Source organism: Myxocyprinus asiaticus, chromosome 16 (assembly GCF_019703515.2).
Source record: "Myxocyprinus asiaticus isolate MX2 ecotype Aquarium Trade chromosome 16, UBuf_Myxa_2, whole genome shotgun sequence".
NCBI classification, from domain to species: domain Eukaryota; kingdom Metazoa; phylum Chordata; class Actinopteri; order Cypriniformes; family Catostomidae; genus Myxocyprinus; species Myxocyprinus asiaticus.
The window spans coordinates 48,292,735-48,314,587 of NC_059359.1; the positions used below are offsets into that span (position 1 = coordinate 48,292,735).

Consider the following 21,853-nt stretch of genomic DNA (forward strand, 5'->3'; position numbering starts at 1 on the left):
CTGGCTGTACTGCTCGCTCTGCGGAAGCTATTGCCATTGATCCAGGGCAAGCATGTGTTGGTCTGGTCAGACAACACAGCGACAGTAGCATATATAAATCGCTACGGCAGCTTACACTCTCATCACGTTGCAAATAGCCCACCATCTCCTCCTCTGGAGTCAGCAGCGGCTGAGGTCGCTGCGGGCCACTCACATCCCGGGCAGCCTCAATGCCACAGCGGACGTGCTGTCGCGGCAGGCGATGCTCAGCGGAGAGTGGAGACTGCACCCCCAGGTGGTCCAGCTGATTTGGAGTCAATTCGGCAAAGCACAGGTAGACCTGTTCGCTTCGAGGGAATCCTCCCACTGCCTGCTCTGGTATTCCCTGATGGGAGCCCCCTCGGGACAGACACGCTGGCACACAGCTGGCCCCGGGGGCTGTGCAAATACGCGTTCCCCCCAGTGAGCCTACTTGCACAGACCCTGTGCAAGATCAGGGAGGACGAGGAACAAGTCACCCTCGTGGCCCCATACTGGCCCACCCAGACTTGGTTCTTGGACTCAAGCTCCACGCGACAGCACCTCCCTGGCAGATTCCCCTGAGGAACGACCTCCTCTCTCAGGGACGGGGAACCATCTGGCACCTGTGCCCAGACCTCTGGAACCTCCATGTCTGGCCCTTGGACGGGACGCGGAAGACCTAAGTGGCCTGCCACCAGCAGTGGTAGACACGATCACTCAGGTCAGGGCTCCCTCTACGAGGCAGCTTTATGCCCTGAAATTCCGTTTGTTCGCAAGTTGGTGTGCTTCCTGAGGTGAAGACCCCCAGTGATGCACAGTCGGGTCAGTGCTTTCCTTCCTGTAGGAGAAGCTGGAGCGGCGGCTGTCCCCCTCCACCTTGAAGGGGTATGCGGCTGCCATAACGGCACACCATGACGCAGTGGATGGTAAGACCTTAGGAAAGCACGACCTGATCATCAGGTTCCTGAGAGGCGCCCGGAGGCTGAATCCTCCTAAGCCATGCCTCTTTCCCTCATGGGATCTCTCCGTGGTCCTCCTGGGCCTTCAGAGAGCTCCGTTTGAGCTGCTAGAGTCAGTCGAACTGAAAGTCCTCTCTTTGAAGATGGCCCTCCTGATTGCATTCACCTCCATCAAGAGGGTTGGGGACTGCAGGCGTTCTCTGTCAGCAATACCTGCCAGGAGTTCGGTCCGGTAGACTCTCAAGTGATCCTGAGACCCCGGCCGGGCTATGTGCCCAAGGTTCCCACAACCCCCTTCAGGAATCAGGTGGTGAGCCTGCAAGTGCTGCCCCAGGAGGAGGCAGACCCAGCCCTGTCGTTGCTGTGTCCGGTGCGTGCTTTGCGCATCTACTTGTATCGCACGCCGAGCTTTAGAGGCTCTGAGCAGCTCTTTGTCTGCTTCGGTGGACAGCGGAAAGGGAACGCTGTCTCCAAACAGAGGCTTGCCCACTGGATCGTGGATGCCATCGCTTTGGCATACCAGGCCCAGGCTGTGCCCGCCCCTTTGGGAATACGAGCACACAAGGATTGAGAAGTGTGCGTGTGTGAGAGCGTGTTTCTGTAGTGCGCTGTTCTTTATATTCTTTTTTGTGTATGTTTTTTCTTTATTCTTGACTTTTATAGTTTATTGTTTGTAAAGATTATTATAGGGTTCTAGTAAGTAGTGTGCCGTGCTTTGCATGGTTCACCTGGCGTTAGGTATGGCATCCACAGGTGGAAGGACATTATTATCTCTCCGTCATGGTTTCAGGTGCGTGCCAGAGGCGAGTGCTACAACTGAAGATGTTTTGCTAGCAGTTGGTGAGCAGATAGGCTATGAAAATATCGCTTCGGCTTCAAGAATTAATAAAGCCATAGTTGTTTTTCTCAAAACAGAAGCATTGGTCAACAAGGTATTGAAAACAGTTTGTGGGTGAAATACATTTTTGTTAATACTACTCCGCTGTTTGCTCCGGCAACAAAAGTGATAATTTCAAATGTCCCTCCGTTCATTGAAAATTAAGTCATAGTGAGAGAACTTGCGAGATTCAGAAAAGTAGTAAGCAAGGTTAAAATGGTCTCTTTAGGATGTAAAAATCCTGCACTTAAACATGTGATGTCTTTTAGGAGACAAGTGTTCATGTTTCTGAATTCTCCGGATAAATTACTGGATGTATCGTTTAGAGTGAATGATGGCGATAGCTCGTACATGATTTTTGCTAGTACGGAGAGTTTGCGATGTTTTGAATGTGGGGAGTATGTACACAAAAGACTCTCATGCCTTCAAAAAAACTTCGGAAGAACCTAGGATTAGTGGTGAATCAGATGAATTATTGGTGAGTAAGGATGTGGAGATGAAACAGAAACTAGGAAAGGAAAAGTCAGGCTTGGACGGAGATCCCGTGGCTGAGATGAGTAAGGACAATGGATTGGAGGTGAGTGAGAATGTTGCGAGTAACTTAAACCATGTTGATAATGAAAAGCCTAGTTGTAGCAGTGTAAATGGTACTGCAGTTGTAAAAGAACAACTTGTTGCTAGTCATGTAGGTCTATACGTCAGTGGTGTGCAGTGTGCGAGTATGGAGGAGGATGATGCTGTTTCTGATATTATGACGCAGAGCCAGGATGACATGAAGGATGACGAGAGTTTGTCGGATATGTCAGATCTCTATAAAGCTGATGATGATTTGTATTCTGTAGAACAGATAAATGCTTTTTTGGACGAGACTAAAGGGAAAAAGGTAGAAATAGGAGATTTTTTCCCTGATCAGGAAAAGTTTGTTGCTTCTGTAGTGTGGGCTCATAAAACATACAATCATACTGTGTTATCGCAACAGAAACGGTACAGACTTAAGAAGTATATAACGACGATAAGACAGGGTAAACAGAATGTGAATGAAAGAAGAACTCGAGGAAAAGCTAAATAAACATTATGGCTTTATGTATGTATCTGTGTATCTTTTTCCTTTTCTTCTGCTTTTCTTTCAACTCTTTCTATCTCATGGAGTTTCTTAGAATAGGTTCTTTAAATGTGAATGGTCTGAGAGATAAGAAAAAGCAGGCTTTAGTTTCGGAGTATTTTAATATTAAGAATACTGCAGTAGGTTTTCTTCAAAACCCATAGTAATACGAGTAATGAGTCTGAATGGGGATTGTGGTGGAAGGGAGAATATGTTTTAAGTCATGGCTCTAATGTTAGCGCAGGAGTTGCGATCTTGTTTAATTCAACTTTGAAAGCAAAAATCCTATCTATATATGACGTAGAACCTGGAAGATTACTTTTAGTAAGAGCTGAAATATATAATTTTCATTTTCTTTTTGTTAATATGTATGCCCCTGATGATGGAACAGAAAGAGTTCTTTTATTTGAGAAATTGGGTTATGTTTTAAAATCTCTTAATTTAGGAGATGTAATTATAATGGCAGGAGACTGGAATTGCACTTTGAATTTTAACATGGACAGAAATGCTGAAGAATCTCATCATAAATCAGCGCTTGTGTTATCTAATGTGGTTAAAAGTGTAAATCTTGATGATATTTGGAGAATGAAAAATCCATTACTTAAACAATACACTTGGGTAAAAGTTACAGATGGTCGAGTACATGCTGCCAGATTGGATAGATTTTATATTATATGTGATTCAAGAAATAGAGTGGGTAATGTTAATATTATTCCAAATATCATCTCAGATCGCAAAATTATAACAATGGATTTTGTAATTTTATGACAATGTTTTTTGTGCAAATTTTAAATTGTTTTGGGAAACATGGAAAACGCAAAAATGGAATTATGGTGATATTAAACAATAATGGGACACTGGAAAAGTGCAAATTAGAGTTTTCTGTCAGCAATATTCATCGTATTCAAAAAGGACATTAAAGACCAGTATACAGGACTTGGAGAATGAGATCTCTGATATAGAGGAGAAAATGATGGCAAGGAATGGACTTCATTTGGAAACTGCTCTTTCAGAGAAAAAGCTTCAGTTAAATTCTTTATTGTATGATAAAGTGAAAGGTGCCCTTGTTAGGGCACAATTTATCCAAAACAAAGACACTGATGGACCCACAAAATTCTTTTTCAATTTAGAATGAAAGACTAATCAAGGAAAATTGATGGTGGGTTTAAAAAATGATGAAGATGTTGTTACCTATGATTCTTATGAAATGAGAAGAATTGCTGTTGAATTTTATTCTGACTTAAACAGAGCCAATGTCACAGATCCTAAATGTAAAGATGAATTATTTTCATGTCTTAAGAAGTTGACGCCTGAGCAAAAGGAGGTTACTGATTCACCAATTACTTTTCAAGAAGTGACACAAGCTGTAAAAGATCTTTCATTAGAGAAGGCTCCTGGTCTAGATGGTCTTCCATCTGAATTGTATAAACATTTCTGGCATGTGATTGGAAAGGACTATTTTGAAATGCTTTTAAATTCAATACAGACTAGGTTTTTACCTATAAGTTGTAAAAGAGCAGTGTTGTCTTTGTTACTGAAGAAAGATGATTTGTATTGCTTGAAGAATTGGTGACCTGTTTCATTAATGTGTATGGATTATATGATTTTTTCAAAATGTATTGCCAGTAGACTAAATAATTACATGAGTGTATTACTTATGAAAGAACAATCATATTGTGTAAAGGGGCAATGCATTAGGGATAATTTATTTTTAATGAGAGATATAATAGATTATGCAATGTATAATGATAATGATTTGGGGTTAATGTCTCTTGATCAAGAAAAAGTGTTTGACAGAGTTGACATTCTTATTTGTTTGATTTACTGAAGGCTTTTGGTTTTGGAGATGGTTTTATCTCATGGGTTAATTTATTGTACAATGAAGCTGAATGTATGGTCAAAGTAGCTGGATGTTTAAGTGTTCCTATTAAAGTACAGAGGGGAATAAGACAAGGATGCCCTCTTTCAGGGCAACTTTATAGTCTTGCAATTGAACCCCTACTGTGCAAATTAAGAGAACAGTTGACTGGTTTACATACTGAGGGGTCAAATATTTTAAATCATGTGAAATTATCCGCCTATGCTGATGATGTAACTGTAATAATCAGGAACAGCAATGATATTAAAGTGGTTTTAGAAAATTTTAAATGTTATGGAAGTGCATCATCAGCGAAAATAAATTGGACAAAAAGCGAAGCATTATGGTGTGGTTCAGAGAGGTCGAATGTCCCACAGCTACCTAATAATGTCATATGGAGAAAAGATGGTTTTAAGTTTTTAGGAGTGTTTTTAGGTTCTGAGATGTACAAGAAAAAGAACTGGGAAGGAATATTGGAAAAGTATGTCTCCGGTTATCTAACTGGAAATGGCTAATTCCTCAGCTGTCCTATAGGGGAAGGGTCTTAATGGTCAATAATCTTGTTGCTTCAACTCTGTGGCATAAAATGACTGTATTGGACCCCCATTCTGCTGTCATTAAGGACATTTAGATATGTCTTGTTGACTTCTTTTGGACAGGTCAGCATTGATTGAGACTTGCAGTACTTTACCTACCTCTTCATGAAGGGAGGCAAGGTCTAATTGATATAGGATGTAGGATTGCTGCTTTTAGACTACAAGCTGCCCAGGGGCTTTTGTGTGGGAAGGATGTCAGTTGGGCTGATGTGGCCTGTGGTCTTTTGAGGAGAGGAGGACAACTGGGACTAGATCGACAATTGTTTTTAATGAATTTAAATGATGTGGTTTTAGTTGAAATAACTCCTTTTTATAAGACAGTTCTAAATTCATGGAATGTTTTGAGAATTGTTCGAGAACAAGGTATTGTAAGTGGATCATGGATTAAAGAGGAACCTCTTCTTTACAATCCTGCATTACCTATGAACATTTTGAACTTCCATTCAATGAAGGCTGCTATGGTGAAAGCCCAGTTTATAAAAGTCTCTCATCTTTGGAGTAAGAGTGAATGGTTGTCTTCAAGGGATATTGCAGCAAAGCTTGGTATCAAATCACTCCGTGTTGCAGAAAGATTAAGGAATTATTTTTTTATCTGTAATACCATCAACATTTACAGAGTTGTTGAAGGAGGAGGAAACAAAACAACAATGTATTAATGAGATGGTTCAGTTTCCAAGTTTAGGGGTAAGGGCAGCTGTGGAGACATGGCCGAAGGATGAAGGAAAGTTGTTGAGTTTTAAAACTCCAGAACTTAATTTGTTCGGTGATACTGGAAAGAGAGCACTGTATCATACTTGTGTAAAAGTGATGCATTTTGAATCATTAAAATGTGTTTCAGACTCTAAATGGCAAGGGATAGAGGAATTTGATGTATGCCCTAAAGGTAGCTAGAGGACTTTATATAAGCGTCCTATTGATAAGAGAACTGGTGACCTCCAATGGTGGATAATACATGGAGCAATAACTACTAATAACCAGGACTCTTCATAGAGCTGGCTGCCTGGCCAAACTGAGTGATCGGCGGAGAAGGGCCTTAGTCAGGGAGGTGACCAAGAACCCGATGGTCACTCTGACAGAGCTCCAGCATTTCTCTGTGGAGAGAGGAGAACCTTCCAGAAGAACAACTATCTCTGCAGCACTCCACCAATCAGGCCTGTATGGTAGATTGGCCAGACGGAAGCCACTCCTCAGTAAAAGGTACATGACAGCCCACCTGGTGTTTGCCAAAAGGCACCTGAATGACTCTCATACCATGAGAAACAAAGATTGAACTCTTTGTCCTGAATGGCAAGCATCATGTCTGGAGGAAACCAGGCACCGCTCATCACCTGGCCAATACCATCCCTACAGTGAAGCATGGTGGTGGCAGCATCACACTGTGGGGATGTTTTTCAGTGGCAGGAACTGGGAGACTAGTCAGGATCGAGGGAAAGATGAATGCAGCAATGTACAGAGACATCCTTGATGAAAACCTGCTCCAGAGCGCTCTGGACCTCAGACTGGCGCGAAGGTTTGTCTTCCAACAGGATAATGACCCAAAGCACACAGCCAAGATAACAAAGGAGTGGCTCCGGGACAACTCTGTGAATGTCCTTGAGTGGCCCAGCCAGAGCCCAGACTTGAACCTGATTGAACATCTCTGGAGAGATCTGAAAATGGCTGTGCACCGATGCTCCCCATCCAATCTGATGGAGCTTGAGAGGTCCTGCAAAGAAGAATGGGAGAAACTACCCCAAAATAGGTGTGCCAAGCTTGTAGCATCATACTCAAAAAGACTTGAGGCTGTAATTGGTGTCAAAGGTGCTTCAAAAGTATTGAGCAAAGGCTGTGAATACTTATATACATGTGATTTGTTTTCGTTTTTTATTTTTAATAAATTTGCAAAGATTTCAAACAAACTTCTTTCACGTTGTCATTATGGGGTATTGTTTGTAGAATTTCGGGAAAATAATGAATTTAATCCATTTTGGAATAAGGCTGTAACATAACAAAATGTGGAAAAAGTGAAGCGCTGTGAATACTTTCCGGATGCACTGTAGCTCTGAGTATGTAATGTTATTTAAAAGTCCAAAGTCCATGGTGTGGCTCTATGGGTTCATTCAACTTACTGTTTTACACCGATGAGCCAAAACATTATGCTTAATATGCTGTTGTTCCTCCGCACGCCACAGCGCCGACCCACCAAGGCATGGACTCTACAAGACCCCTGAAGGTGTCCTGTGGTATCTGGCACCAAGACATTAGCAGCAGATTCTTCAAGTCCTGTAAGTTGATAGGTGAAGCTGCCGTGGATCGGACGTGTATCAGAATTGTTGGTCCAGCACTTATCCTGCTGAAAGTGGCCACTGCAATCAGGAATTACTATTGTCATGAAGGGGTGTACCTGGTCCACAACGATGTTTAGGTAGGTGGCACGTGTCAAATTGACGTCTGCATGAATGGCTGGACCAAGGGTTTCCCAGCCTAACATTTCCCAGGGCACCACACTCCCTCCACTGGCATGTCAGCATGTCATGGTGCCATCACTTCCCCAGGTAAACACCACACATGTACATGACCGTCCAAGTGATGTAAAAGAAAACGGGCCTTACCAGACCAGGTGACCTGCTTCCACTGCTCCAAGGTCCAGTTCCGACACTCGCGTGCCCATTGTAGGCACTTTCGATGGTGCAATGGGGTCATCATGGGCACTCTGACTGGTCTGTGGCTAAGCAGCCACATATGCAGCAGGGTGCAATGCACTGTGTGTTGACACATTCCTCTCATAACCATCATTACAATTTTCTGTGACTTGTGCCACAGTACACCTTCTGTCAGTTCTGACAAGATGGGATAGCCTTCGTTGCCCTCACACATCGATGAGCCTTGGGCACCCAACACCCTGTTGCCAGTTTGTGGTTGTCCCTCCTCAGACCACTGTTGGTAGGTACTCACCAATGTTGACCAGAAGCACCCAACAAGCCTTGCCGTTTCAGAGATGCTCTGACCCAGTAGTCTGGCCATAACAATTTGGCACTTGTCAAAGTCACTCAGGTCTTTACACCTGCCCATTTCTCCTGCATTCAACACGCTGACTATGAGGACTTATTGTTCGCTTACCATCTAATCTACCCAGACCTTGACATGTGGCCTTGTTAGGAGATGATCAATGTTATTCTCTTTACCTGTGAGTGGTCATAATGGTTTGGCTCATCAGTGTATATTAATATTGGTAAATTGTAACTAGATTTTTACAGTTTCTGAAAAAAAAAATGTGAGTGGTGCTTGCCGTGGCAAAACTCGCCACCATAATGTCCCACCAATACGATATTCTGATTCAAAGATATGGCTGGGGCATATTGCTCTACAGTTTCTAGGGTGCTCTAGTTTCAAGTTGCTTGGGCATGGCTAGGCAGTTGCCAGAGCTTGACACATGCGCAGAATGCTAGATGGTGAACTGGAAGTGTAACTGAGCTTGAAATCATGATCGACAAGGAGACTGCTGATGTCAAGATTTAAAGTGAAAAAGGAGTTATATTTTGGACTATTTTCATCCAAAACTGATTGGATCGCTTAGACATGGATTAAACACTGGAGTCTTATGGATTACTTTTGTGCTGACTTTATGTGCTTTTTGGAGATTCAAAGTTTTGGACCCCATTCACTTGCATTGTATGGACCTACAGAGCTGAGATATTCTAAAAATCTTTGTTTGTGTTCTGCAGAAGAAAGTCATACACATCTGAGATGGCATGAGGGTGAGTAAAATGATGAGAGAATTTTCATTTTTGGGTGAACTATTCCTTTAAGAAATGGACAGCACTAGAAATGGCAGAGTCCCTGGCCAGTGTACTGACTACTTAACTAGGGAGCTGAGACACACCTTGCATTAATATTACCTTCCAAAGACCTGTGGTTCATTCAAAGTTAGGTCTTAAAGACACAAAATGAAACGGACAAAAATGTGATTACGCAAAGTCTCTGAAACTTCAAAAGACTCTGGCTCTGACAGGAGAAATATAAATGTTGAAGCATTAGCTCAGAGGCAGGTGCTCAGAGAGTGTGGCGATCTATCTGTGTGATGTCATCACTTGAACACAAGGTCAGGTGAGGGGAGTACAGGACACAGAGAGAGTAATGCAGACAGGAAGACACAAATCAGAGCGATAAAACAGCCAGGCAGTTTGTGTATAAGAGAGAGAGAGAGTCTAGAGTTTGACTTTAAACTTGGAGTGGAGCAGCATGTCACAAAGACGTACTGTACTTCATCAGAAAAAGCAATTTAAGCAAAATTCTTTGAGATAAGTCACTCAGTCTCCTCCACATGACTGGGCAACTGACCAAACACTGTTGTTCAGACAGCCTGCCGTCTGAGAGAAGGATAAAATCTACACACTCAATGTCCAACGAGAGAGAGAGAGAGAGAGAGAGAGAGAGAGAGAGACAGACAGAGACAGACAGAGACAGAGAGAGACAGAGAGACACGTCAGGGAGGACAGGCGTCTGATAACAGAACCCATAGAGTTAATCATTCACACATTCCACAAGGGTCTGCAGCGGTTTATGTGTCCTCTGAAGATAACGCCTTCATTGTCTCTCATTCTCCCTGCATTTCATTACAATAATAATAGTAGGGCTGTACCATTTGGACACAAAATCGAATTGAGATTATTTTGAAAAAGAATGTGATTTGAACTGAGATATGATAAACTTAAAAAAATAAAAATAAAAAAGTGTAAGTGATTCCTTTTAACCAAAATTAAACCATATTTTCCCCATGCTCTACTGCCAACCAAAAATACTGTTCAAGAAAGGGTATTCACACTCGAGTCCTCTTAAAAATAACTAAATAAAATACATAAATAAAACAGTGAAACACAGAGAAAAAAAAAAAAACAAAAAAAAACATTGCATCTGTCTGCTGTGTATATTTTTTTGTCCAATTTGTGAAAGAGTCAGCTCACTTTTCACCATCATTTTTTTGAAACCCAGTCAAATATTATATTATTGTCATGTAATAATAATAATAATCTTAGGTTAAGAAATGATTCTAAAAATATATTTTAAAATAATAAAACAACAACAATAATTATTATTATTCAATAGTACTTTTTTACAATTATTTCTTAACTTGCTTGTGGCTTTGCTATGCAGTCCAGTTTAACCCTCAAGCCTTTATTTTGACGGAAGCTTTTATTTTAGCAGAAAGCTAAAATAAATTGCATTTCTGTTGTTTGTAACTGAGTTGACAACAACCTCTTAATGCAGTCAAATGCTCTCATCTCCCTTTCTGTCCACATTACCAAGGGTCATGGGGTTGTTTTAGATTTGTACAGTAAATTGTAGCGGCCAATCTTTAAATTATTAGAGCTGTCAGAATTAAAAAATGATGAATAATTAAAGCTTAATGCGCTACTTTGCGATTAACGCATTTACTGTTAATTCAACATAGACCAGCATAAACACTTGTTGGAAAGGCGGAGCCTACAAGCTTAGCATAAAATAGCATAATGCGGTGGTCCCATAGACATTCTATGGGCAGTACTGTTGTAACACGCTAGTTGGCCGTTACGCTTTCTCCTATGATAGAGCCTTGGAGACTGTTATCTTAGTATATAAAAGAATCTCTGCACACACACAACAGCGCTTCTTTTATAAAATAATGGAGAAAGGACCTCTTAATACTATTTGTTGAACAAAATAAGCCCAGATGGGTCTTGTGATAGAAATCCAGTATTTTTCAGCCTATGTAAGGTGTATTTTAATTACCACAGAAAAGTAATCAATTCTTAACTATCACCAAAACACAGAATGAGACGTTATTGTCTGCAAGCGCTTTTCATGTTAAGTTCAAAGTGGCGCTGATGTTGATGCCTCTACTGGCAGATTAATATTGTGGAGGATGAGAGTTTAAGACATTTAATGGCCACTGCAATGAATATGCAACCTATGGGGAGACTAGTTCTTTCTATTAGTGTTACTTGAATTGGCGATATTTTACTGCATTTCCATCTATAATGTGGAAGGCTTTGTTTGGAAAATGTTAATAAAGCATTATATTGTTACATTTTGTTTGTTTTCTTTCCTAAGATGGAAATAAATGCATTTTGACAGAAAATAAGTGAATATATATATATATATATAGTCAACTTTCAGTACTCTCAAAATCTGCAATTGCGATTAACTACAAAAAATTATGAGATTAATTGCGATAAAACATTTTAATCGACTGACAGCACTAGAAATGATACAAATATGTAATTAAAGTGAATCTGGAGCACTTTTAATATAATGCGCTTAGCACATGTTAGCACACTAAACCGGACTCTGAGAACATTTATCACTCAGAAGACCAGATAGATAGAATTTGTATGTATCGAGCACAAAACCGCTCTGAAACAACTGAAAACACACGTGTAATACACTGACCTCTTTACATCTATTTAAGCCATGCACATAAGCGCGTTTATACTATTTATTTATTTAATTAAATTGCAGTCCTCGCAGTCTGATAATCACACTGGGTCATATTGCGATTTCAGTTTTATTTCGATTAATTGTTCAGTCCTAAATAGTAGCATGTAACATGTGCATATACTCAGAGTTAGGGTATACCGCGTATGCTAACGAAATATTGCGATACCAAAACGATTTAAATGTTACGATTGCTAATTTCGGTACCATTTTACAGTATGTTGCCATTAGCAAAATCTTATGAGATGTGAAAGTTTTGAGATGAAATCATTGACAATTTAAAAATAAAAGAAAAAAATCTCGACATGGCCAAGTGTGATCATTAAACAGCAGAAGGGTGTCATTTAATTAAATAATATACAGTCACATTCACTACATGCTACAGGTGCCACTCTGTTCTGTCATCTGCTTCACACACATGCGCACACACGCATGTGCGTGCACACACACAAAGGTAACACACTCTACTGGTGCTTGAATTTCATGCAGTGTGTTTAGTGTATAAAAGGTTGTAAACACTCAAATCTCCTTCTCCGGTGCAGCTCGGAGATTTTAGCTCGCGAGTCGCAATGGGAGAATTACAGCATTAATGGGAATCTTGATATAACTAACCTGTAAAAAAAAAGAAAAAAAAAGGAAGAACTCAAACATCTGTCAAAATAAAAGTCCTGCTAAAATGAAAGCTCTCTTTATGTGTGAAAATTGAAGACAGAAAAATATATCTAGTGTATAAAAATGTAATATTCAAAAAGTAGCAATAATACTCATAACAGTAGTATAATATTGTATTAGTATGGTTGTATTATGATTATTATGATTATTATCATCTGTAAGCAATATCACAAAAGTGTACTGATTCTCAGCATGTTGTAATTCAGCCATAGCAGCCTTGTGCATGAGGTAATCAGATTTATTCTCATTAATGTTTTCATTAATACTGTGAAGCTCTGTTGTGCAGCATTTTATTTGACCAAAAATAAAATAGCAATTTTTTGTTAAAAATTAATTATTATATTTTCATTTGATTAAAGCTGCATGTATTAATCATAAGATGAAATTAAAACATTTAACATGGAATCCAGAAAAATTTTCATGGAAAACACAGAATCTGTAAGACTTTATGCAGTTCTTTTAATCAAGTAATTTTCTGTGTAATTTCATAAAAGGTTTTTAATTGTTGCCTAAGTATCGATTTTGGTATTAGAGCAATCCTACTCAGAGTATTCATATGTTCGGTTTATTAAAAAAATTATATACAAAACAAAAAATGTTACATTTACTTTAGAAAATGTGAGTAGTTATTGGAAGTGCAAACTTCACCACCTCAATCCTAGGGTGCTGTGGATGGTTACCAGGGCGTTCCCATGTGATTGCTAGGGTGTTCTGGGTGGTTGCTAGGGCAATGCTACGGTGTTCTGGGTGGTAGCTAAGGCACTGCTAGGTGGTTGCTAGGGTGTTTTGGGTGGTTTCTAGGTGCTTAAATTTAAGAAAACCCTTAGTAATAATTCTCTTACAATTATAACAAAAAGGTTACCTTTAACGGGTTTTCTTGTGTTACAACTGGGCGCTAGAAATGGCTCGGATCCCAGCTTCAATGTAAGTTTATGAGATTTGGATTTGAATCATCCACCAGCAGGGTTTATCTTGTCAAAACCTCAAATTTTCATTGATTTTTTTCAAAGAAAAAATAAAAATACATCTGCAAGATATTAACAGTGCACAAACAGAAGAAGAAACACCTAGTTTCTCTAACGTCATTGTTTCACAACTTGCATTGTGTATATGTTGTTTCCATAATCGCATTACCCACAATGCAATATCCTGAACTGGCTCAAACATGGAAAATGAATATCTCTAAAGCATGAAGAATACAGAATACAGTTACTTCTAAACAGCAGCTAATATTAAGTATATTCATTTTATGCTATTATTTATGGAGCTCAGGTTTTTACAACAAGGACAGTTGTATTTTGTTTTATCTTTTATAAGTTTGATACATGTTTAACTTAAATGTTTATACATTTTTCTAAATGTTTGAATATTTGATCAGAGTTTGGTCTGTTACAGCTTGACCCATGTTTTTTTGTATAAAATGATATGCCATTTTAGTCTGAGCAAAACTGACTAAAATGAATAAATATGACATGACGAAATGTTGACTAAATTTAAAGGACATTTTCATAAAAAGACTAAACCAATGACTGAAATAAAAACTGTGTAACAATTAACACTTGCTTGGTAATGGCTTTCCACAAACTGTATAATCTGAGGAATAATTCATGCCTGCACACAGCACAAGCGGTGCGGTATAATTTACGCATCAAAGTTGAATACTGCTGCGAATGTTGGAGGCACTTTGTGTTTACAGGCGACTGCAAAAGCAACAGCAGGAAGGTGTTTAATGAACTGCTGTTTACACAAATGCTGACAGCTCTTTGGTCACTTGGAAGTTTTGAATCTGAGACTTTGCCAAAGGAGAGAGAGTGGACAAACTAAATCTTGTTGCTGCTACTAACAAACAGACATCTGGACACAGAGATGCACAGGAAACTAAACACTGGTGTCCTTTAAATTCAACCTTTAAGAGGAAGTGCGCATTACATTAGATCAGCTTGAATTCACAATGACTTAAAAACTAGGGCTGTCAATCGATTGAACTTTTTAATCAACTGAATTGCATGCAATGGAAATTACTTAAATCATAATTAATCACAAATATACATTTTTGCAGAGAAAGGCCCCCAAATAAAAATAATTCAAAATCTGATGATAAATAATTATAAATAAAATATATAAAAATCAGATGCAAAAATTCAGATAATTAAAATACATTACATTATTGTGGAGTAAAGCATTGTTTAGACAATACAAAAAGTGGCTTTAGAAGGCAATATATTATGTCCAAATCATTGAACACAAGCCTATCTTTGGCCTACAATCTACAAAAAACCAATTTGCAATTGAATTGGTTAATCTGTCCACAATCGATTTTTTATAAGGTTTTTCTAAGGACACATCAATGTAAGCATACGTCAGCACTGAATTAACACGTTAAATCGACAGCTCTACTGAAAATGCAAATGTAGTTTCTCCTACAAGATATTCAGAATTAAAACTTTGTTAGTATGTTCAGATCTAGAACTATGACAGCAGTATAATGCTTGATCCAAAACCAGCCTTTTTTTATCAAAACATTATTAAAGTCATTATATTACCCAAAACCAAGGGAGTCAAGAGAGTGTTATTTAACAGTACTGCCATAAAGTGCTTGTTATCCTACCTTAAAACACAACCTCTCAATCTGAACTTTTCACCTGTGGAGTGCATATATGAGTATAGTATGTGTGATTTGATTTGATTTGATATCTAAGGTTCAGTCTTCGACCCTTTTTTTTTTTTTTTTTACTCATATATGCACTCACATTATTACAGGTGTGTCAAAAAATACCATAATGTAATGTCCTACTTCTTGTACACAAAAGGCTCTTAAACATGTTGACATGAGCTTTACAACTGAGACTCTTTAAGTCAAATAATAACTCTTTCATGCATGAAAGCTTCCAAACAGCGATGTTTCTGACCTGGCATCATGACGGTTGTAGGGACGTTGGCCTCTGAGGACAGAGACAGACGGCCGCCCTTGCCCAGTCGGTCACACAGCAGTGTGATGTGTTTTTTCAGCCGTGACGTGTCTTTGGGGATGGTCAGAGGACCGGTGCTCAGACTGATTGCTTGATCCTTGGGGCTGCGTGACAGACATGTTTTTAAGAGGTGAGAGACGGCTGCATCCACACTCTCCTCCCAGCCCTGATAAAAACACACACAAACACACAGCACATTTCAGAACATGTACATAATGAAAAGATGCTGTTATGATGTTTCTTCATTAACAATAACAGAAAAAAAAGCACAAAACCAGACCATATGAGCCATGAAACTTGCAATTAGAAGAGGCTGATGCTGTTAATTAAACAGGGAACCTTCTAACTTGGTACGTTTCATACATACAGTATACACTCACTGATCACTTTATTAGGAACACCTGCTTATTCATGCGATTATCTAATCAGCCAATTGTGTGGCAGCAGTGCAATGCATAAAATCATGCAGATATGGGTCAGGAGCTTCAATTAATGTTCATATCATCATCAGAAAGGGGAAAAAATGTGATCTCAGTGATTTTGACCTTGGAATGATTGTTGGTACCAGATGGGCTGGTTTGAAATTCTGTAACTGCTGATCTTCTGGGATTTTTACACACAACAGTCTCTAGAGTTTACTCCGAATGATGCCAAAAACATAAAACATCCAGTGAGTGGTAGTTCTGCGGAACAAAATGCCTTGTTGATGAGAGAGGTCAACAGAGAATGGCCAGACTGGTTTGAGCTGACAGAAAGGCTACAGTAACTCAGATAACCACTCTGTACAATTGTAGTGAGCAGAATAGCATCTCAGAATGCACAACATGTCGAACCTTGAGGCGGATGGGCTACAACAGCAGAAGACCACATAGGGCATTTTATTGTTACCATACTGTTCCTAATAAAGTGCTCAGTGAGTGTATATATACAGTATACTGTATATATATATATATGTGTGTGTGTGTGTGTGTGTGTGTGTATACTCACACAGTTGAAGCTAGAAGTTTACATACACCTTAGCCAAATACATTTAAACTCAATTTTTCACAATTAATGACATTTAATAGTAGAAAACATTCCCTGTCTTAGGTCAGTTAGGATCACTACTTTATTTTAAGAATGTGAAATGTCAGAATAATAGTAGAGAGAATTATTTATTTCAGCTTTTATTTCTTTCAGCACATTCCCAGTGGGTCAGAAGTTTACATACACTTTGTTAGTATTTGGTAGCATTGCCTTTAAATTGTTTAACTTGGGACAAATGTTTTGGGTAGCCTTCCACAAGCTTCTCACAATAAGTTGCTGGAATTTTGGCCCATTCCTCCAGACAGAACTGGTGTAACTGAGTCAGGTTTGTAGGCCTTCTTGCTCGCACACGCTTTTTCAGTTCTGCCCATACATTTTCTATCGGATTGAGGTCAGGGCTTTGTGATGGCCACTCCAATACCTTGACTTGTTGTCCTTAAACCATTTTGCCACAACTTTGGACTGAGCTATAACTTCCTGGCTTATGTCTTGAGATGTTGCTTCAATATATCCACATCAGTTTCCTTCCTCATGATGCCATCTATTTTGTGAAGTGAACCAGTCCCTCCTGCAGCAAAGCACCCCCACAACATGATTCTGTCACCCCCATACTTCACGGTTGGGATGGTGTTCTTCGGCTTGCAAGCCTCACCCTTTATCCTCCAAACATAACAATGGTCATTATGGTCAAACAGTTACATTTTTGTTTCATCAGACCAGAGGACATTTCTCCAAAAAGTAAGATCTTTGTACCCATGTGCACTTGCAAACTGTAGTCTGGCTTTTTTATGGCGGTTTTGGAGCAGTGGCTTCTTCCTTGCTGAGCAGCCTTTCAGGATATGTTGATATAGGACTCATTTTACTGTGGATATAGATGCTTGTCTACCTGTTACCTCCAGCATCTTCACAAGGTTTGACTCAAGATGGCGCCGAATATGGCTGCTGCGTTGCGAGCTCCGACACAACATGGTAGTATTTTGTTTGTTTTGTTTACAATTCTTATGTTTTTTGTCTTGGATGTTGACTGCCTTATTGTCTACAACAGACAAACACTTTTGGACATTGGTTCAGCAATTATACACCGTAAACCGGACTTCAAATTCCTCAATGCCGACCCGCTGTTTACAAACACGCAAGCGGAGCCCTTTGTCTGTGCTGCCCGGCCGCGGAAACGCAGGAGGAAAAGGGGAAACAGAGCTCATCAGAGTAAGACGCCGTGCAAATCGACCCCCGCTACCCAGTATTCTACTGGCAAATATTCAGTCTCTGGATAACAAGCTCTGCGAGCTGAAAGCGCGGATCTCTTTCCAACGAGAGATGAGGGACTGCTGCATTATCTGTCTTACGGAAACTTGGATGTCTGCGGAGATTCCAGACTCAGCAATCGAACCCGCGGGGTTCTCCGTGCACCGAGCGGACAGAGCGAAAGACCTCTCAGGTAAAAGCAGAGGTGGTGGTGTATGTTTTATGATCAACAAATCCTGGTGTGATCAGAGGAATGTACATTCATAAACAAGACAGTTATGCCCTCCGAAAAACTATCAGAACAGCAAAACGCCAGTACAGGAACAAGATTGAAGAACAGTTTAACAACACCAACTCTAGAAGCATGTGGCAGAGAATAAACATCATCATGGACTTTAAAGGGAATAAAAACTCCACCATGAACACCGCTGCCTCTCTCCCGGATGAGCTAAATACTTTTTATGCTCGTTTTGAGGGAAATAACACTGCCCTCACGGAGAGAGCTCTCGCGGTCAAAGCTACAGAGGTTAGTTCACTCTCCGTCTCTGTAGCGGATGTAACCCGATCCTTCCGATGCATCATCAGAGCGTGCGCGAACCAGCTGGCTGGTGTTTTTACGGACATTTTCAACCTTTCCCTCTCTTTGTCTGTAGTTCCCACATGCTTTAAAATGTCCACCATTGTGCCTGTTCCAAAGCAATCAAAAATCACTTGCTTAAATGACTGCCGTCCTGTTGCTCTGACCCCCATCATCAGCAAATGCTTTGAGAGACTAATCAGAGATTACATCTGCTCTGTACTGCCTCTCTCTCAAGACTCATTGCAGTTTGCTTACCGCAACAACCGCTCAACTGATGATGCCATTGCATCTACAATACACACTTAAAAGAACACTTATGTGAGAATGTTGTTTGTAGACTACAGCTCAGCATTCAACACCATAGTGCCCTCCAAGCTTGATGAGAAACTCCGGGCTCTGGGCTTAAACAGCTCGCTGTGCAGCTGGATCCTGGACTTCCTGTCAAGCAGACGCCAGGTGGTTAGAATACGCAGCAACATCTCTTCATCACTGACCCTCAACACTGGAGCCCCACAGGGCTGTGTTCTCAGCCCACTCTTGTATTCCTTGTACACACGACTGTGTGGCAACACATAGCTCCAATGCCATCATTAAGTTTGCTGATGACTCGACGGTGGTAGTTCTGATCACTCACAATGATGAAGCACAACCTCTCCCTCAATGTCAGTAAGACAAAGGAGCTTGTGGTGGACTTCAGAAGAAAAGACAGAGAACACAGTCCCATCACCATCAATGGAGCACCAGTGGAGAGAGTCAGCAGCTTCAAGTTCCTGGGTGTCCACATCACTGAGGAACTCACATGGTCCATCCACACTGAAGTCGTTGTGAAGAAGGCTCATCAGTGCCTCTTCTTCCTGAGACGGCTGAGGAAGTTTGGAATGACCCGCCACATCCTCATACGGTTCTACACCTGCACTGTAGAGAGCATCCTGATTGGCTGCATCTCTGCCTGGTATGGCATTAGCACAGCCCACAACCGCAAAGCACTGCAAAGTGTGGTGCGAACTGCCAGACACTTCATCGGAGGAGAGCTTCCCTCCCTCCAGGACATATATACCAGGCGGTGTGTGAAAAAAGCTCGGAGGATCATCAGAGACTCCAGCCACCCGAGCCATGGGCTGTTCTCACTGCTACCATCAGGCAGTCGGTATCGCAGCATCAGGACCCGCACCAGCCGACTTCATGATAGCTTCTTCCCCCAAGCAATCAGACTTTTGAACTCTTGATCTCCCACGATCAAAATACATTAGCACTGCACTTTATTACTCTTACTCTTATATCTCACACCGGACTGTCATAAATGATATTATTATTATATTATATTCTCTCTTAACAACTTACTATCAACCGACAGCCTGAATGTCAATACAGTACAATACAACCTACTGTACATTCTATATATACTATATATACTTTTTTTATTGAATAATGTGTATCTATATTGTGTGTATTGTATACTGTACAGTGTATGTTATAATTTGTATTTTGTGTTGTGTGTAATTATGTGTATATTAGACTTTAAATTGTGTTGTGTTAATTTGATGTTATTGTAAATGCTGATCGGAACTGCACCCAAGAATTTCACACACCATTGCACTTGTGTATATGGCTGTGTGACAATAAAAGTGATTTTATTTTATTTTTGATTTGAGGCTCTTTGCTGTTGTTCTGCAATTGATTTGCACTTTTAGCACCAAACTACATTCATCTCTAGGAGACAGAATGCGTCTCTTTCCTGAGCGGTATAAATGCTGCGTGGTCCCATGGTGTTTATACTTGCGTACTATTGTTTGTACAGATGAATGTGGTACCTTCAGGCATTTGGAAGTTGCTCCCAAGGATGAACCAGACTTGTGGAGGTCCACAATTGTTTTTTTTTTTTTTTCTGAGGTCTTGGCTGATTTCTTTTGATTTTCCCGTGATGTCAAGCAAAGGGGCACAAAGTTTAAAGGTAGGTCTTAAAATACATCCACATGTACACCTCCAATTGACCTACTAGAAGCAAATTGGCTGATTGCCTAAAGGCTTCATATCATTTTCTGGAATTTTCCAACTTGCTTAAAGGCACAGTTAATTTAGTGTATGTAAACTTCTGACCCACTGGAATTGTGATATAGTCAATTAAAAGTGAAACAATCTGTCTGTAAACAATTGCTGGAAAAATTACTCATGTCATGCACAAAGTAGATGTCCTAAACGACTTGCCAAAACTATAGTTTGCTAATATAAAGTCTGCGGAATGGTTAAAAAATTTAGTTTTAATGACTTCAACCTAAGTGTATGTAAACTTCTGACTTCAACTGTATATACACTGTGTGTGTGTATATATACATACATACATTCATACATGATTATTATTTACATGCATATTTGTATTATTTACACTATTTACATTGATACATACTGCAGCATCAGATCAACAAACACTCTTCTATTCAACCAAACTGCCAACTCTGAACGAGCGAAGAATAAAAATCTGGTTTCATTTGTAAGGATGTCCATACAGATCCTCTGTATAGCTTGGCAGCAAGGGTTTTCATGTAATGAAAACACCCTACGCTCTACGCTACTTTTACGGCTCTATGCCGAAGTTCAATCCTAGTTGCGCAAAGCACTGAAATCCAATGAAGATGAATAAGAAACAAGTTCAGAAACATATTGCACTATGTCAGTTTAAATACATTAAATATAAAAATTATAATATTATTGTATCGCAACCCAGATATCTATATAATAACTTACTAGCAGGCCCCTGCTAAATCCCACCCCTAGTGTGAACATATAACTATTATGAACCAAGAATTACAGTTTATTAAGATAAGTCCTGCTGGAGAAACATGTGGATAAATAACATGAGCATGTGAGCAGAACTGTGGCTGATGTGAAGTGTGAGTCTGCAAACAGAAAGTGAGTTTGTGTGGAGATGCTGACAGATCAAACCACAAACTCAACAGTCATGTTTTCCATGTGTGAGCCACAAACACTCCCACTGCCATCCAGTTAATTGTTCTAACCACATCTAACACTCAATCTACATACAAACAAGCCGTAAAAACGTTTAAATGCCACTTCTGTGTTTCTTGATATTTGCACATGCTTTATGAATGAAGAGCTCCTCCAGTGAACATAGCTCTTAGTGTGTGCGCTTGTGTGTGTGCGTCTGTAATTCTGGCCTGCAGCGCCTCGAGCCCACTCTTCTGCCGTCAGGTGGGCTGGAGAGGCTCAGAGATGGGCCAGCGTGTTGACAGGCAGGTGGACTGTGTCGCCATACAGACAGCCCTTAATGAGCTCTAATGGCAGGTAATGAGCCTCGTTACACCGATGACAGGGACGAGCCCTGGGTTTATTACAGCACATGAAGGAAAAATCCAGAGACAGAGAGAGGAAGACAGTCAGATAAAGGAATGACAGACTCTGATATGGAGATCCAGTGTAGGAAATTAGTGGATTACACTGGCAGCATATGTAATAAAAGATAACCAGGACAGCATGAATGAGAGTACTGTAACTATATGT

General features: G+C 40.2%; 1 protein-coding gene across 2 annotated transcripts in view; it reads right to left on the reverse strand.

Annotated features, from left to right (window-relative positions):
• Positions 1–21,853, reverse strand: part of bbs9 (Bardet-Biedl syndrome 9) — a 211,442-nt gene that overhangs the window by 87,616 nt on the left and 101,973 nt on the right. For both annotated transcript variants that reach the window (XM_051720610.1, XM_051720609.1), the window contains one exon: positions 15,427–15,652. In XM_051720610.1, the coding sequence (XP_051576570.1) occupies positions 15,427–15,652 (226 nt within the window). The remainder of the gene's footprint in view (positions 1–15,426; positions 15,653–21,853) is intronic.